Here is a 12,861-nt window from a genome sequence, read left to right on the forward strand (position 1 = left end):
TAGTGTGGGCAGGCCTAAGGGTGGAGCTCCCCAACTTCTCGAGTAAAATGACTAAGACTTTTGTAAATGTAAAAACCTGTTAAAAGCAATTGAAATCACATTTCTATGAAGTTCAAGAACAGATCAAAAAAAGTTTGTGGTGGTAGAAGTCAGAATAACCACTACTTTGGTGGTGTCTTGACTTGGAGGAGACACAAGGAGGTTTTCTGGGGTGCTGGGAATGTTGCATATCTTTGAATGGTGGTGACATGGGTGAATACATATTCACTGAAAAGTCACTGAATCTTACTTACACTTAGGATTTGTGCACAGATATGCATGTATATTAAATCTCAATTAAAAACTAACTAAAAACTTAAATCAGCTTCATACATGGTAGAGCAAACTTTATTCAGTGACATGGCAGCCACTGCAAAATTTCAGTAACAGAAATGTAAAACGAAGAGCATTGAGGTGGAAAGTGTCCCAGAGTGACAAGTATCCAATACCCTTAGCTAGGACAGTAATTCAGCACTAAGGACAGGGCACACCTAAGCCCCACTCCCCATTTTAGTACCACCCGATCAGCCTAATGGTTTATAGTCAGGACTCTTTTGTGTATTTCTGCTTTTGAGCACCCTCTTTCTTTTTGCCATTTGAATGAGTCTTTAAAACCCAATTGGTTTAAGAACAGTCATAGCTTAATTTGGTATTTATTTTCAAATATTTATCAAATGGACAGCAAGCAGACACACAAAAAATAGTATTGTTATATTTCCGTTTGAGTATCTTTTTTTGTATTTCTTTTGCTCTTAAAAACTTTAAGAGCTTTTAAGTCAGCTTGCCAAAAATCCTTTACTCAGAATTTAATTAAAAAATTGGAAGACAATCAGCATTATCCCTCATCTTGTAAAATGCATGGGGTCTTTGAGCCAGCAATTCTGCATTAAAAAATCTCTCCTGCAGATGTAGTCATGTATGTGTGTTAAGACAAAGACATTCATTTAAGCAGTGCATCCAGGGGTGGGCAGCAGGGGTTACTTTTTTCTGTTCCATTTTTTGGTATTTAAAATTTTTCCAGCAACGTGTATCTTTTGCAAAAATTAAAGTAAAATGAAAGCTAAACTTTCGTTTTTAGGATATACGTCAGGACTTGCAAAAAGAAGGTTCAATTTTGGGTGTTGGAGTCCTTGACAGTGAATGTGCGCTGGCCAAACCTGTTTGAAGGGAGTTGGTTTAGGCAGGCTGATTTTTTTTTTTTTTCTGAGAAGGGTTGAGGGCAAACCAGATGCCTGCCCACACCCCACATCCTGCCCCAGGTTTCAGGACTGACAAGATCCTCCCCAGGGCAGCAATGTTACCTGTTTGTAATCCTTCCAGTTCCGTTGGAAATTCACACTGCCATTCTCACGGCGCTGAATGAGGGTCCACCCACCTCCGCTGGCCTCCATGTCACAGAACACCTGGAGAGAATTGAGAAGGTGGGGAATTGGAAGCCCCTGGAGGCAGCCAGAAGCCAGGTCTGGGCCAGCCTGAGGGTCATCTGACTGACAGAGCATCACAAAGCAACCAGTGAGCCTGGTGGTCAAGGGCATCACAATCACACAGATCCAGGCCCAAACCCTTCCTTTCTTCATTTGTCAAATGAGGATGCTAATACCTTCATCTTTTTGTGCCTTAGGTTCTCATCTGCACACTGGAATTGTTGTGAGAATTAATTGAGTCATCCATCTAAAGAACAGAACTCAGTAAACGGAGACTTTTCATTCACTGTTATTGCAGGGTTCCTTTAAGAATGAAATGCCAAGAGGTGTAAAGTGCTTGATATATGGCATAGACTCAGGAAATGTTATTACAGGGGCTCCCTGGTGGCCTAGTGGTTAGGATTCAGTGCTTTTATTATGGAGGCCTGGGTTAAATCCCTGGTTGGGGAACCATTCTGCATGCCACACGGTTGGGACAAAATACCAAAAAAAAAAAAAAAAAAGTTATTACATTTGGTGAACAAATGTTTTCTGAGTACTTAGTAGGTAGCAGGCTCCATTCAAGGCATGGAGAATGCCAATATGGATGAGACAAAGAGTTCATTCTTTTGAAGAGCTTACCATCCATTGCAACCACATCTTTCAGTTTAACTTTTGTTTACATATCAATTTTTCAGCCAGTTCAGAAGATTTCAATGTTTGATGAGGAAATACTTGGTGTCTAGTCCCATACTATTAATAGACAAATCAGAGACAAATGAGACATAAATCAACCCCCAGGGCTGGTTTGATCTAGGAAGCTAGCAGATTGATATGGCTAGCAGGTCTGATACAGCTGGAAGACTACTGAATATGAACATCTGGGCAGCTACAAGATGAGTTCCCAAGAAAGACTCAGGGGCAGCCCTGGAAGGCTTCCCAGGGGAGTGGCATTGGAACAAGGTTTTGGATGTTGCTATGCCTGCCAGATAGAGATGAGTGGAAATAGCATTTCCAGTGGAGGAGGGGAGTAGCTGGAATAGGTTCTGAGATGTTAAAGGTCTGTTCAGGAGAGAAGAGAGTGGTATGTGTTGTGAGGGTAGCAGAGGTTGCAGGAAGGGAAACTGAGGTCCAGAAAGGGGAAAGTACTTGCTCAAGGTGAATGAGTCAAAGTAAAGCTGAAGTTTGAGCCCAGGTCTCTTACCTCCCAGGCCAGCTCTTCCCTCTCTATCAGTGTTCCCAAATTTTAGCTATTCACACTTCCCAAATCCCACCATAGCTGAATTTACTTAATTTCATATAAAATATTTACTTTAAAAGTGGTGTCTTTTTTCACTTAATACTCAGACTGAATGCATCTTAAAAAGGATATCTCAAACTCTTCCACTTTTGGGTTTGGCCCCCAAACCCTCCCTCCTGACATCCACATTTTGTCTTGACTGCCCTCCCTCCACACATTTGATAACTGGTCCTCAAAGTTCAGGGTCTCCATCAGCCCCAGTCCCTAATATCCCACATGGAACAAGCTAGAAAATATCTGCTTTAACCGCATGATCTGACCCCTGATTGGGTCACCCCTACCTTCTCTGGGATCTCAGATGTTTGACAAGGCCTGAAGTGAATGTGGGGAGCAGGTGGGGGTGCACAGGGGTCCTTTGGCTCAGCACCTTCTGATAGCCTCAGTCCCCAAGGAGCCCCCTAACCTTTCTGGGCTCTGTCACATTGGCCACATGGATGGTGTAGATGCCACTGGCATTGGCCCCAAAGCGCTGGATCTCTGCACAGTCCTGGAACACCTGTTCAGCTGCCCTCATGGAGGCTGCAATGGGACAAAGTGAAAACAATTAGCAGAGAGCAAAACGCTTCCCAGGTGGCTCAATAGTAAAGAATCCACCTGCCAATGCAGAGACACAGGAGATTCAGTTTCGACCCCTGGGTTGGGAAGATTCCCTGGAGGATGGCAACCCACTCCAGTATTCTTGCCTGGAAAACCCCATGGGCAGAGGAGCCTACAGACTAGTCCATGATGTCACGAAGAGTCAGACACGAATGAGCATGAATGTATATTGATGAAGGTGGGTGTGCCTTAGTGATAAATAATTCACCTGCCAATGCAGGAGATGCGGGTTCGATCCTTGGGTCAGGAAGATCCCTTTAGAAAACTTATGAAATTTTGCCTAGCTAAAAATTTATGACAAATTTTGATTCTACTTGACTTAGTATGAATAGAACAGTATATTTCTAATTTAAAAGAAAATAGACAAACAACAAGCAACAAAGGTTTACTGTATAGCACAAACAATATCTTATAATAATCTATAATGGAAAATAATCTGAAAAATTATATATGTGTATATGTATAACTGAATCATCTTGCTGTATACCTAAAACACTGTAGGTCAACTATACTTCAATAAAATATATATATTAAAATTTTTTTTTAAAAAATAGTAACCCACTCCAGTATTCTTGCCTGGAAAATCCCATACAGAAGCCTGGCGGGCTACAGTCCATGGGGTTGCAAAGAGTCAGACGTGACCGATCAACTAAATAACAAGGTGAGAGGGAAAGGGCCAGGTGGCCACTCCTGTCTGCTCTGTGCCAGGTTCTGGGCTGGGAGATGTTGGGGACACAGAATGCATCGGCCCTGGGAAGGTTTCCTAGAGGAGCTGACAGTTAGTTGGGACCTGGACGAGGAGCAGGGATTGCCCAGGTGTATAAATAGGGAAGACTGTCTCAGGCTGAGGCAAGGCACAGACACAGGCTCCGACGTGGGGACAGGACTGCTGTGTGCTGGGGTTGGGGTGTGGTGAGGGGAACTTGGGGCTCCCAGGTGGTGCTAGTGGTAAAGAACCCGCCCGCCAATGCAGGAGACGTAAGAGACGTGAGTTCAATCTCTGAGTGGGAAGATCTCCAGTATTCTTGCCTGGAGAATCCCATGGACAGAGAAGTCTGGCAGGCTACAGTCCATGGGGTTACAAAGAGTTGGACAGGACTGAACTGACTTAGCACGCATGCACGTGCGTGTGCACACACACAAGGGAAATTTGCCTGAGGCCACAGAGAGGAGATGACTCACACCCTGATCTCAGCCCTGAGGTCAGAGGGAGCTCTAGCTGTTCGATGAACTAGAAAGTGTCATCAAGGAAGGAAAGACGGGTCTTGAGATTTCAGTCTTGAACATGGGGCTGAGGAGCGCAGACTGTGGCAAGGAAGAGTGCTCTGGCCAGAGATTAGGACAGAGACTGGGAGGGATGAGACTCAAAGCAGGAAGGCCAGAGATGAGGCTGTTACAGTCTTTCAGGACAGGTAACTGGGGCTCCAACTCCACTGAGGTACTTCTCCATTTCATAGATTAGAAAACTGAGGCCCAAGAGTGAGGTAACTGGAACAAGGACACACAACTGAATTGGGTGGGAAGGGATGAGCAGGGCTTGCCTTCTCTCTGGGTCTCACTAGGGAGCTGTCTTTAGAGCTCCCTCGGGGTAGGTGGCCCAGGGTCCCCTCCACAGTCCACTCTACCAGCATCTCCTAGGTGAGCCCCTCCCCTACATTCTGCTTTCCCTGGGAGCTGACCATTGGCCTTAAGAGAGGATATAATATAATGGTCAAATTCCACCAGGGCTCTGGGGGCCTTCGGCTTAGCAAGAAAAAAGTGACTATTGGTAAATAAACTATTCAAATCCCCTCTCTGGCTCCTTTTGAGGAATCCATTAGAGCTTTAGGCTATGAATCCACCAGAATCCAATCTTCGGGTAGGCGGGTATCCAATAACTAATAATGTTAGTCACTCAGTCTTGTCTGACTCTTTGGGACCCCAAGGACGTAGTCCGCCAGGCTCCTCTGTCCATGGAATTCTCCAGGCAAGAATACTAGACTGGGTAGCCATTCCTTTCTCCGGGGAATCTTCCCAACCCAGGGATCTAACTCAGGTCTTCCACATTGCGGGGAGATTCTTTAATGTCTGAGTCACTAAGTTTAAGGTGGGTATCCATGGACAGGGCTAAAATTCCAGATGGATAGGTATCCTGACCAGGGACAAACCAGAAAGCTACCAAGTGTGTGATTTCCTGTTTTTGGCTTCATACTTGAACCTGGATCCTGGATCTTGGAGCTGAGGCCCTGTTGAAAGGAGGCTATTATTCCCAGATCGCAAATGAAGAGACAAAAGCCCCCCAATCCATCCCAGTCTGTGCAAAAACATTCCCTGGACAGGATCTCCATGGTCTCACTGGCCAGGCCCCTGGTCCCTGGGGAAGGGAAGCAGACATTGGGCCACAACTGGAGACTGGGTTGGCAGTGAGCCTGTGGGGTGAGGTGTTGGCCCCAGGCCCCATGCCTTTGGCTGAGCTACAGGACGAATTTAGGCAGCCTCATTGCCACGGCTCTATGCACAAGCCAGTGATGGGTTCGGGTCACTGTTAATCATGGACAGTATCCACCTCTCTTGCCTGTGGCTACCTCAGACCTTTTCAAACCTCCACCTCGTGTGGGTGCCCAGCTTAGATGGCGCTATGGTGCTGTCCTCTGTCTCCACATTGCTGCCAGCCACAGGGTCTGGAATCCATCTCTATTGTTTGACTCCTGTGCCTTAACGGCTATCCAGCTCCCCACTATGGTGACCCAGCAGCAGTAGGAACCCTTTCTCTGTCTTTCTCTCACCAACCCATTCTCCCCTCCCTGGTTCCAATCACGCTTCCTAAAAGTTAGTCCCTAGAAAATGAGTTAGTCCCACCCTGTTCAAAACCCTCCTGTGACTCCCTGCAGCCCTCAGATTAAAGTCTCCTCTCCTGCACACGGCCTTTTAGACCTTCCATTGTCTGGAAAAGACCACGAAGCTAGGAAAGATTGAAGGCAGGAGGAGAAGGGATGACAGAGGATGAGATGGTTGGATGGCATCAGCGACCCAACGGATATGCGCTTGAGCAAACTCCGAGGGATGGTGAAGGACAGGGAAGCCTGGTATGCTGCAATCCATGGGGTGGCAAAGAGTCAGACACAGCTGAGCGACTAAACAAGTCTGGAAACTTCAGGAACACTGCTAACAGGGCACCTAACACATACCAGGCACTCAACAAATATGCGATTCCTCCTCCTTCCCTCAGAGACCCCCAGAGAGGGGCTAGCCATTGTTTTCGGCCAGAGACAGTCATGGAACTATGCTGCTCACTGGTGCACCCCAGCAGCCAGCACTGGGCTGGCTCAGTAAGTGCTTGTTGACTGAGTGACTGACTCTGGAACTGAGTGATTGAAGTTGGCCCCATTAGAAGTGGGGGCTGGGGAGCAGGCCCAGCCATTGTCCTTTCTTAGGAAACTGATCCAGAGGTGCCTCTCTGCTTCTGTTTGGCCCTCTTGGGTTAGGAGGCGAGAGAAGTCCTTGCAGGGTGGGGTGGGGCTGAATCCAACCTCTCCATTCTGTAGACAGGGAAACTGAGGCCTGCGGATGAGGGGGCAAGCCCAAGCAAGTGGGGATGGAGGGTGGATCCTGGAATCCCCAACTTGTCAGTCTGGACTGGTGGTGTCCTTCTTATCACCACCCCAATTGAACAGATGGGGAAAGGGAGACCAAGAGAGGGATGGGGCATGCTCAAGGTCACTCATGGAGTCGGGAGAAGGGGTCTGGATTGGTTCCTCTTAGGACTGTGGTTGTTGTCACCATGATGACTACTCTTGGTTGTTTCTGTTTCATGGGTGGGGGCGGGGATGGTCCTTCCTGCAATGGCTGCCAGAACAAGCATGAAAGGGCAGGAGGGTAAGCAGGGTCTCCCTCCCCTCTGCTGCCCTCCTCCCATACTCGGGGCGCCCCGGTCGCTCACCCGGGCCCTGGGCCATGACGCGCACCAGGCGCTGCACCGACTGGAGCAGCTGGTGCTGCTGGCGCTGCAGGAGGCTGGAGTTGCTGCTAGCGGCGCGCAGGGTGCGCTCGAGGCCGGCGAGGGCGCCACTCTGGCGGCCCAGCAGGCGCCGCAGCCGCTCCTTCTCGCCGCGGAGGCTGGCCAGCTCTGCCTGCTGCTGTGTCTCCAGGGCTTGCACCCGCGTTTCCAGCGCGCTGCAGGGAGGGGAGGGAGCGCACAGGGGTGAACCCGCCGCCCCCACCGTGCAGTCACAGTCAAGGGCTTTTCCCTGGGTCCTCGGGTGAGGCTCAGACCGCACCGAGGCTCGGAGAGGTAGCGTCCTGCCTAGGGACGTCCATCCCCACGGATAGCAGAGTGAGGAAGGGAGGAAGGAGAGAGCTGGCCCTGGAGTAAAATGCCTTAGGGTCCAGTAGAGGAAACAGAGTGGGTGGAAGGGACACACCAGCAACCAGGTAGCCGTGATCAAATCCCAAATATGTGTATCCTTTGACCTAGCAGTACACCAGAGACAACTTCCAGGGGGCATGGACAAGAATGTCCTTTGGGGGAGTTGGTTGTAATAGGGAAAAACAAAACAGCCAAAATGCACAACAGCCAGGAGTGGCTGAGGCTGTTCTGTTCTGGTTTCCCTGGAAATGATCTGGAGCAGTTCTGAAGAGCAAGGAGGCTGAGCTCGGTTGTGCAGAAGGGAAAAGAGGCCAGGGACTTGGAGTGGCACATCACTGCCTCTAGTCTAACCCCGCATGTGAGAAATTAAAAGAGAAAGAAAAAGCTATTAATGTAAATTGTTGAGGGATACTCGGGAGCTTATAGGAAGAGGCGTGGATAGACATATGGAAGGACATGGTGGTACCTGTGTTTATAGAGAATGAAAGAAAATCCACTAAGTGCTGGTACCTCTGCGGAGCAGGTTTGAGCAGATGGAAATGAAAGGGAAGGGGTGGGTGGAGGGGGGCAACTTTCCTTTTCATTTTGTACAAGTGTCTATTGTCTGAGGATATAATAAGCATGAGGCATTTTTGAAATGAGTTTTTTTTTAAAAGAAAGAAATTTTTGACTCAGTTTTTGCACTTCTGGCATTTTGTCCCATGATTTGTTCACATGTGTGTTCAATAAGGTATGGGAACAATAATCATAGCACCACGGGTTGGAATCATAAGAGACTGGAACAACCTCAGTACCCATTAATTGGGCACTGGGGAATATATCTGGGGACAGGCGTCCAGTGGAACATTATGCAGCTGGAGAAAAGAATGCACAAGTGTGTCACACAGTTATGGAACCATCTCCAGGATAATTGAAAAAAAAAAACAAAAATGAAAATACCATCATGCCAAAGAATAATATGTTCCACTTGGGTTTAAAAAAGGTTAAAAAGGATATTGCAAGGAGATCCAACCACTCCATTCTAAAGGAGATCGGTCCTGGGTGTTCTTTGGAAGGAATGATGCTAAAGCTGAAACTCCAGTACTTTGGCCACCTCATGTGAAGAGTTGACTCATTGGAAAAGACTTTGGTGCTGGGAGGGATTGGGGGCAGGAGGAGAAGGGGACGACAGAGGATGAGATGGCTGGATGGCATCACCGACTCGATGGAGGTGAGTTTGAGTGAGCTCTGGGAGTTGGTGATGGACAGGGAGGCCTGACGTGCTGCAATTCATGGGGTCGCAAAGAGTCGGACATGACTGAGCGACTGAACTGAACTGAACTGAAAAAGGGGACTATGCATACATATTTGCCTCTGCTGCCAGTGGGTGGGTAGCTGAGAGATGAAGCAGAACGGAGATATTTTCTTATGCACGAGACTATGCCAGCCATTCTCCAGTCTAAGAAAATGAGTCCAGCCAGGGCTGGAGGAATTTTCCTGGACCCCAGATTATGCCTCAGGAAGAGAGAGGATTTCGGCACACCTGGATTCTGGAATTTTAGCTGTCTCCACGGGCCAAGCACGTATTGATGACACCCTCCATCTTCACTGGTTTCTGAGTGTGGTGGTCGCTCAGTTGTGTCCAACTCTTTGCAACGCTATGGACTGTAACCTGTCAGGCTTCTCCGTCCATGGGATTTTCCAGGCAAGAATACTGGAGTGGGTTGCCATTTCCTTCTCCAGGGATTGAACCCAGGTCTCCCCCATTGTGGGCAAACTCTTTACCATTTGAGCCACCAGGGAAGCCCACTGGTGACTCACTGGTTTCTAGGCACTTTAATTCAGTTTCGAGTCATTGGTAGTGTCCCAGTGCTTCCCCCTTCCCTTGGGGTGGGGAGTAAGAATAAGGAGGTACACAAACTATGATTAATGGTCCCCAGATCACAGGGAGCTTGAGGATCCTTGTGTCCTTATCTTGACTCAGCATATAAGCTACAATAGCATCTCATTCTGTACATAGGCCTGTGACTGCTTACCTGTGTGGGTTTTGCTTTCTCCACCAGCCTGAGCTTGGCAGTTTTTTCTCCACTCAGCTCGAAACTGAGATGAAATCAGCTTCAGAGGTCCATGTCTCTGGCTTATCTGTACCCCAGGACTCTTTCTTTGTAATTTAAAGGGTGTTCCCTTTGTGTTTATTTGCTTATAAATGCTGAGACTCTCTGCTAATACAGACAAGAAACATATCACTGTGGTTGTTTCTGGGAAGGAGAAGAGTTGGTAGGGGAGATTATATTTATTTATTTACAGATATGTAGATCAAATTAAGATGTACAGGGTGAATTGTATGGTATGTAAATGGTGGTTCAGAAAAGCTGTTAAAATCTATAAAATAAATAAAGGAAGATAGAAAAGAAGGAAAGAAAGAGAGAGAGAGAGAGAAAGAAGAGAGGAAGAATCAGAATCAGGGTGTCCCAAGTCCCAGGAAAACGCCTGTCTCCTGTCCCCTCTCAGGACATGGTGGTCCGGCCCCATGCCTGCCTGGCCCCTAGCCTCAGCCTCAGCCAAGCCCCAGTGTCCACCTTCACTCGCAACTTTAGTCTGATCTCATACCTGGGTTTCAGGCCTTGCCCTAGCCTGGCCACGTCCCAGCTCTAGCTCCAGCCCCAGTGCCCCCTCACTCCAGTCTTCAGGCCTTTACCTCTGGCCCTAGCCCCCATTCTGGGCACTAGCTCAAGTCCACCTTTTCATTTTGCCCCCTCCCCCACTGATGGAGCCCAGCTCAGGCTGGTTCTGGGGCTCACCCCGGATCCCCAGCCCACTTGGGTGCCAGCCCAGTCCAGGAGCTCAGCCCTGGTCCCTGCCCCGGCCCCGTGTCAGGGTGCCAGTGCCCACCTGTTGTGGCCCTGCAGCCGGTGGAGCTCGTGGCCCTGCAGCAGCAGCTGCTTCTCCAGCTTGTTGGTGGACAGTGAGGTCTCCAGCAGCTGGATCTCCATTCGGGATGTCTGGTTCAGGACCTGCCCCGACAAGGGAGGTGGCGAGAGGGGGCTTTGTAAGCCCTTCAGGAGCCCTGGCCAGCAGCCACACACTTGACCTCAGGCCCTGCCATTCCAGAAACCTGCTGACCTATTTACACCCTCTCACTCATAGACCCTAATATCGTGGTCCTTTCTTTCATTCTGCCTTGTTTCTGGAAATTCTTTCCCAACCCGTGCACAGACCATGACACCTAACTAGGCTTGTGATTATCTTAGATTTGCTCTTCCCCATCCCTGTACATGGCAGTTCCATTCCTCCTGCCATGTATGTGGGAGGAACCACACTTGACCTCCCCTCCAGTATCTAATCCATCAGCAATTAGATATTTGCTTCACCTTCCCAATGGTTACATGACCACTCTCCTGCCCCTCCATGACCCACTTGGCCCTGACCTCCATCTCTCACCCTGTGTCCTGTACTGGCCTCTTCACAGGGCTCCCTGTCCCTGACCTTGTCCTCTACAGGCCTCTGTTTGCTTGGTAGTCTAGGGTAGACTTTTAAAATGTGGACCCTCTGCTCAAAATCCTCCTGTGGCTCCCACCTCACATGGTGGTGGCCGGCAAAACCCTGTAATGCCATCTGCCCCCATCACCTCTGACGCTGGCCCACCAGTCTCCCTGGGTCACTCCAGCCGTACTGGCCTCCTTGATGTTCCTGGAGCTTGCCAGCTCTGTTCCACCTTCAGGCCTTTGTACATACTGCTCTCCCTGTTGGAAAGGCTGTTCTAGTAAGCCTGACCCCAACCCTACCTTCCCAGCAGTGCCTTCCTGGCTATATTGTCTAAACTTGCAACTTGTCCCTCTCGCCACTCCTGGCACACACTCTCCACCAGTCATCTCGTCCTTGCTATTTTCTCCCTAGCACTATCACTGTCTCATACACATGTTATTTATCCTGTTTGTTTTCTTGGCGCTCATTAGAAGGAAGCTCCAGGGGGGTACGGATGCATGCCTATTTTATTTACTGCTGTAAACTAGAATCAGGCATCTCCAACAGTGCTTGGCACATAGTAAGGTTTAAGAAACACATGGCCCTTTGTCAGTTGTCTTTTCAGCCATTCATTTACTCACCTTCTCACTTAGATTCCTGTCCCTTTCCTTCCACCCTCTCTGCTGCTCCCTGTGGTCTCCTCTTTCAGAGTTGTTGTCCCCCCTGAGGTCTAATAAATAGGTCTAATTTGTTATCCACATTTTCCTGAAGCGCTGTGAGCCCCCTGAGGGCAGGTGTGTGTGTGCTGCTGAATTCCAGCTCGGACCGGACATGGGAATCACAGAGGCAGAAGAGCCAAACCCAGTGTCTACTGTCCTCCCTCTTCCTGCTCTGGGCTCATGACCTGGTGGGAGACAGTTCTGTGATGGGGTCATCAGGGAGGGATCCCAGGGGGCTGCAAGATCAGAGGAGGCTCTGACCTTCCCCAGGGACAAGGGTCAAAGCAAGATGACTAGGGTTATGAGCCAGCCTGGCCAGCCACGGTGCCCCCAGTACCACCCCCTGACCCTCTAGTACCTGAGCCTCCACATCGGTCAGCTTGCGGGTCTGGGCGGTGGTCTGGGTCAGGAGACTGGTGCCCAGCTCCAGCATGGTGGCTGTCTGGTTCTGGACCATGTGCTGCTGGGCCTGTGCCAGCTCCAGCCTCAGGTTCATCTGGATGTACCTTTCCAGCTGTGAGGAGATAGACGGTGCACTGGGGTCATGGGTAAGGGTTAGGGGAAGCTTCCTGTCCCTTCCATATGTCCCCTGGAAGGACATAGAGCAACTGGGGGAGGCCTTGATGCCAGGTCAGGCTGCCATCACCTCTTGCTTACTCTATTTGTTGCTTTCTCCTCAACCTCTCTGCCTCTATCCTTGTCCCATACACAGCCCATTTCTCCACTCAGCAGCCAGAAGGATCCTGTTAAACTGAAGACAGATCACACTTCTCCGTTCAGAACCCTCCCAGGGTTCCTATCTCACCAAAGTCTTCCTTGGAAAAGTCAGGGAGGAAAAGCCAAAGTCCTCCCTGACTGCAGGAGCTTTTATGACCTGGTCTCCTGCTACCACTCTGGTTTCCTCTCCTAGTCTCCCTCACTCCACTCCAGACACCTTGCCTCTGTGACACCCTTCCAACACAGCAAGTATGGCCCTACCTCAGGGCCTTTGAACATGCTACTCCCTCTCGTCTG

At 49.2% G+C, this 12,861-nt stretch overlaps 2 protein-coding genes across 2 annotated transcripts in view; one reads left to right on the forward strand and one right to left on the reverse strand.

Moving 5' to 3' along the window:
• FAM110A (family with sequence similarity 110 member A) overlaps positions 1–12,861 on the forward strand; it is a 74,352-nt gene that overhangs the window by 44,179 nt on the left and 17,312 nt on the right. The gene's annotated exons all lie outside the window — the stretch shown is intronic.
• ANGPT4 (angiopoietin 4) overlaps positions 1–12,861 on the reverse strand; it is a 47,883-nt gene that overhangs the window by 9,050 nt on the left and 25,972 nt on the right. The window contains exons 2-6 of the mRNA XM_040247640.1: positions 12,206–12,361; positions 10,556–10,677; positions 7,259–7,491; positions 3,146–3,261; positions 1,341–1,442 (exon numbers count right to left, since the gene is read on the reverse strand). Coding sequence (XP_040103574.1) covers positions 1,341–1,442; positions 3,146–3,261; positions 7,259–7,491; positions 10,556–10,677; positions 12,206–12,361 — 729 coding nt within the window. The remainder of the gene's footprint in view (positions 1–1,340; positions 1,443–3,145; positions 3,262–7,258; positions 7,492–10,555; positions 10,678–12,205; positions 12,362–12,861) is intronic.

The sequence above is a fragment of the Oryx dammah genome, unplaced genomic scaffold, assembly GCF_014754425.2.
Source record: "Oryx dammah isolate SB20612 unplaced genomic scaffold, SCBI_Odam_1.1 HiC_scaffold_10, whole genome shotgun sequence".
NCBI lineage: Eukaryota > Metazoa > Chordata > Mammalia > Artiodactyla > Bovidae > Oryx > Oryx dammah.